General features: G+C 37.7%; 1 protein-coding gene across 1 annotated transcript; it reads right to left on the reverse strand.

Annotated features, from left to right (window-relative positions):
• Positions 1-2,997: 2,997 nt before the first annotated feature.
• Positions 2,998-5,106, reverse strand: LOC110025011 (UDP-D-xylose:L-fucose alpha-1,3-D-xylosyltransferase MGP4-like). Its single transcript, XM_020725240.1, has 4 exons — positions 4,433-5,106; positions 4,195-4,356; positions 3,904-4,119; positions 2,998-3,456 (listed from the first exon to the last, which is right to left on the reverse strand). Exons 1-4 carry the CDS (start codon positions 4,931-4,933, stop codon positions 3,247-3,249), a joined length of 1,089 nt encoding a protein of 362 aa, XP_020580899.1. The 5' UTR covers positions 4,934-5,106; the 3' UTR covers positions 2,998-3,246.
• Positions 5,107-5,328: the final 222 nt, after the last annotated feature.

Consider the following 5,328-nt stretch of genomic DNA (forward strand, 5'->3'; position numbering starts at 1 on the left):
AGTGCTATTTATCTGGCTAAGAACCAGGTGTACCATGCGAGAACCAAGCACATTGATGTCAGGTATCACAAGATCAGAGAGTTGATTGCTTCTGGGGAGATACTGTTGCAGAAGGTTCATACTGATGAGAATGCAGCTGATATGTTGATCAAGTCAGTTACTATCAACAAGTTCTTGCATTGTTTGGACTTGTTAAATGTTTGCAGTTGCTAGAGAAGCATGGTGACCCAACCCACGGTGGTGCAGATGTAACTCCCAGGTATTTTTTTTCTCCTAAGGGGCTAGATATTCGCTAAGGTGGAGATTTGTTATGGTATGGCTCATATACCATATTGGGACAGACGCTGGATCAAAGCGGAGCGGAGCGAAAGATCTGTCCAAATTGGGAAGTTACGTGGGTTGGGGTGCGGGGGCAAAGCCCCGCGGTATGGTACAGGGGTAATGTTGTAATTACATGTTGTGCCTAGGTTTACTCCTGGGGTTATAAATAGGTCTGTTAGTAACCCCAAGAGGCATCCCTCTATTCTGTAACCTCTTTTCTGAATATTGAAAGGAACTTGCCGCTCTGCTCCCGATGACGTAGGTATCTTCGCCGAACCTCGTTAAATCTCTGTGTTCTTCTGGATTTGTGTCGTTCTAGTTTTTCTTCGCCCTAATTTTCTCAACAAAATATACCGTGCACTCGTGTGCAATCGTATTCTTCTCAACCAAGTTGGTGTGGGGAAAATAACTTTCAATCCAATCTCTTTATCATTGTTATTATCATTTAGTTTTCATTTCCTTTATTGTAATTCCTTCAAACCAAACAAAGCTTTATTGGCTTGGTTTTCATAATTTTAATTATGCTGGACAGATTTGAAATCACCAGTGATGGTTGTTGGGGAGCTCCGAAAGTTGCTGAATTCTGCAGGTAGGGATTGTGTCCCTCGGGATAGGAATTCTTTTGTAGCATTTCAAACCAGTACGGGAGTGGAGGTTGGGTTTCTCTTGTGAAGTCTATCAGATAGATTGAGATTTAATTTTTATGAAAAGAAGTGTTTTTAATTTCCACATGACTGGTGGAGAACCTGGAAGGTTTCATCAATGCAGTTAAAATATGAAACTTCTGTGTTCTTGCAGGTTTGCACTTTTGTGTTGATTGTAAAGATGCTGCTTCTCTACTTGATGACGGGGATCCGGTGAAGTTAGAGGCAGTGACTAGACTGGACGATCTCATAAGATTCATGGAGTGATCATTTGAAATCATTTTTTTTTTATTTTAAATTTTGATATTGAATTTGTCGACATTGGAAGTCTCAGCCTGCTATGATACACACAACTTCAGCCTTATATGGGTTTATCATAAGAATATTGGTTGAAGTATTGAAGATGTGGAGGTGAAGATGCGTGAAGGGCACATATATTATTACATGAAGTTGATATTGGTTCTGTAGGAATAACTGATGATTTCATGAAGTTCAAACTCCTTATATCACATGCTTCTTGCTACTAGTTTATATAGATTATTGTTTAACCGATTTAACAAACTTTTTGTTTGCGCTTATCTTGTGCAAGTCTCGCACCTTAGAATTATTTGTAAAGCTTGAATATTCATGAACTTATGCACTAATTATAGAAATGCAAGTGTTTAGACATCCGCGTTCAATTTGGCAGGTAAGCGAAATAAGCTTTTTTTATACTTAATTTTAAGTGTATTCAATGTACTTCTATAAATAAAAGTATTTAGATTAATTTATCTTGATTATTTTATGTATTTGCAGATCATTTTCATTTCTTTGAGGTATCATTGATGACAGTGATCTTGGTGTTACTTCAGATAGGTATGATTCTTTTTAGAGGAATTTTATTTTACAAAATCAACATCATTAGCCTCTTCCTTAGAGGGGCATTTGAGTTTGGCCAGACTTGATAATTGACTCTTTAGCCAAACTTGATGAGCTAGCAAGCCGAACTAATCTTTAATAACGTTGTTAGCTCGTGAGCCAGCTCATTAAAAAGAACTTTTAGACAATATCACTTTTCTTTAACTCATTTTCTTTCTCAATTTTTTTTAACTCATTATAGTAAGCTCGAGCTTGATTAACCACATCAATTGAAGCTCAAGAAGGGGTGACCCTAGCTCAATTGAACATGTTTTTACACCTACGCATACCAACTATATTGAATCATATTTACACTTCCTCAATAATAAATCTTATTTAATGCTACTTTGCTCAAGTGATCTGGCATGATTTTGTTGTAGATCACTTCTTTTTTTCTTCTTTATTCCTTCCACTTATTCTACCCTCCGCTGCCATTGTACGCACATATTGCATGAGTCTATTTTGTGCCTGTTTTATCTACAATATGCTCTCCTCTCATTATCATGTTTATAATAAGAAGTTCATTGTAACAGCCACCTATATGATTTCTATGGAAACTAAATTCTTATTTCTACTTTTAGCATATTAACAAAACCTAAAATGTAAAGCAATATGTGTCACATACTTCTAAAACTTGACAAAAAAAAAATTATTATCAATGATTGCAATTGTCTTAATACTAATAAAATTTCCAGCAACACGCCCAACATGTAGTTCTACTAATCATTACACTTTGACTTTAGGAGAATCAGTAGACAATCCATTTAGATACACTACATCTCATAAAATTGATAAAAAAAATTATAGATGGAGTCACACAACAATGATTATTTTAATTCAAATGCAACTTCTCAACTTGTAAAACCTTAATTACTTTCCTAAAATGCACCTTTTATAATATATTAAAATATAAATAAAGTAAAGAAGAACAGCTTTTTGAAAAACAATGAAATTTGTTCAATTTATCATTTAGAATAATAAACAGCAATATTAATTTTAATTCCAACAAAACTTCTCAATGGTCCATCAAAACTAATGATTTCATCGTCACATGAATGAAAATAAAATTATCATTTTCAAAATCATGATTTATAATTGCAAACAACCAAATGCGCCTTAAAGAGAAATAAAAAAATGGAAAACAATAGAATTTAAGTCATATGAGTAAGCCCACAGTTATATGTGCACAAGAAATTCACAGATAAATATTGAGTTCCACATATTTTAAGTAACCTACAAAAACATCTTTCCTTGGAAGCATTGCTTGCCAAAACAAATTGACAACTTTTCTTCTTCAAGCTAAGATCTAATGCTCCTTAACTTGCAAAAAAGAAATTCACAGCTTTGTTTTACAAAAGAATTAGGCCAAATATTCATCTTTTGCTTATATTCGCCCAAGCGGCGACACATGAGCATAATTATCCACCAACCAGAGTCCGTAATCATGAAAACGTTTAATCTTCTTATCGAAGCCAGTAATATAGTTGTTGTGAATGATCACATGCTTCCCTTGAGTTGCCTTGACCCATGTCTCATTTTTGAAGTACAACCCTCCTGATGGGAAAGCAAACTGAGGCAACAAATAGAGATCCACCTACAAGGATTCATCAAGGGGGTTGGATCTCGATGGGCTTATCTCAAAAGCAAGAGGGTTAGGGCCCCTCACATAAACTTTAAGTCAACATTCAAGTTCAGTGCAATACCTAGTATAAGCTAATATCTCTGCATGCCCACTTTATATTTACATAAATATACTGCATAATTCTCATGGATTTACTTATGTAACCCCGATGTCAATACACTACGATCGAAACGGTGTATTTCAATTTTTAAAAGTTAGTCATAGTGGCGTGTATGCAATATTAAAGATTCGAGTATTATGCATGCAAATATGAAAGTATAAGTGTTAGATATGCAAACAGATAAGGTGTGTGTGGTATGTTTATCATAAATAACACAGGATTATCACCAACACACATAACCATCTACTTATACATCAAATTCTACAGAAATATTGAAACAATGGCACCAACTTAGATACCTGGAAAGAAGTTTTGTTCAGAGCCCAGTTAAAAGCAGGCTGGTCATTCGACCTGCTCTTTTTAGACCACGGCTGAAGTCGAAGCTCTTCAATCCATTTCCTCAACACAGCTTTTGCTCCATCTGTAGGACGAAGAAAGATCATGCAGCTACAAATGTATGTTCTTCCTTTCTTCCCAGGTTGCGGCAAGCCATGAGAATGATTCAAGGGCTTCACCTTTTAATTACAAAAATTAAGAAAAATTAGCACTTTCCTCATTACTGATACCACATAAGAAAATGAAGAACTTACAACAGCCATATCATCGGTGAAGTAAATGTCATGGTGCCCTTCCAGATAAGGGAAAGGATCAGAAAGCCAAACCATATCCACATCGTTATACATCACATTATAGCCTAGCTCCAAGATATCAAGAAGATGCCTAGGCCTCCGAGATGTGAAATTGAAGAAACCCTGTTTAGAACCAGAAGAACCATAAGAAAAAGGAAGAAAAACGAGGTCTAGGATTCCATGTTGGTCGAAACCGAACCTGGGATCCGAATTTATGGGCGATGCGGGAATCAGGAACGGGAGGGACGAGGACGGCGTGACCAGGCCACCTCTGGTTGACCGTGTACAGTGTGGCGTAGTCCTCGGCAATGATGAGGACTTCATCCTGATGATTCTGTCTGGAGATGCTGATAAGCCAGTTTTGGAGGAAGGGGAGGTAGGGTTGGCTCACCGCGCAAACGATGATGGTGCCGTTCTTTCCGCCAACGAAGGTCACGGCTTGAGCTAGGGTGTAATCTCGCCAGTAGGAGAGGGAGGAGGGGGAGGAGAAGAGGAAGGGCGTGATGGGGCGAATTAAGGGGATGAAAACGCAGAAGAGGAGAATGAGGGAGAGTAGGAGGAGGAGGAGGCCGGAGCGGCCGAAGAGGGAGTATGTGCGGTGATGGAAGGCATAGTTGAGGGAGGAGGAGCGAGGGGAAAGGGGAAATGCGTCGCCTGAAGGCTTTTGCTGTTGCTGCCTTTGGTGGAGAGATGTAGGCATGGGGAAAGATCTGGCAAGGGTTTTCCAGCTAAATCCTGCAAAACGGCAAAAACCCTAACAGGAAATCTGGCATTTAGGGCCTGTCTGGTAAGGGATTTAGAACAGGATTTAAGCTGGAACTTGCCGGACGGCCATTTGGGACAAAATTAAGCCTCGGATTTGATAAATCAGTACTTCACACGTGACAAAATTAAGCCTCGGATTTGACAAAATTAAGCCTCGGATTACATCAGTACTTCACACGTACCGAGTCCAATAAAATTACATCACACATGTGAGAAAAAAAAAATCGGCCATGTGATACGAGAATATTCCTCTCATATTATTCAGTATTATTATGTGTTATTCAAGTGTTATTGATGTGTTATTGTGTTATTATAACATCAGGAATATTT

This window comes from Phalaenopsis equestris, unplaced genomic scaffold (assembly GCF_001263595.1).
Source record: "Phalaenopsis equestris unplaced genomic scaffold, ASM126359v1 Scaffold000287, whole genome shotgun sequence".
Taxonomy (NCBI): Eukaryota; Viridiplantae; Streptophyta; class Magnoliopsida; order Asparagales; family Orchidaceae; genus Phalaenopsis; species Phalaenopsis equestris.

Excerpts from the sequence above, each read along its gene's own strand:
- LOC110025011 (XM_020725240.1), bottom strand. The coding sequence starts at position 4,933 with ATGCCTACATCTCTCCACCAAAGGCAGCAACAGCAAAAGCCTTCAGGC. Across the intron at positions 4,120-4,194 it reads TCACCGATGATATGGCTGTT|GTGAAGCCCTTGAATCATTC; the intron begins GTAAGTTCTTCA and ends TGTAATTAAAAG. Across the intron at positions 3,457-3,903 it reads TGAACAAAACTTCTTTCCAG|GTGGATCTCTATTTGTTGCC; the intron begins GTATCTAAGTTG and ends GAATCCTTGTAG.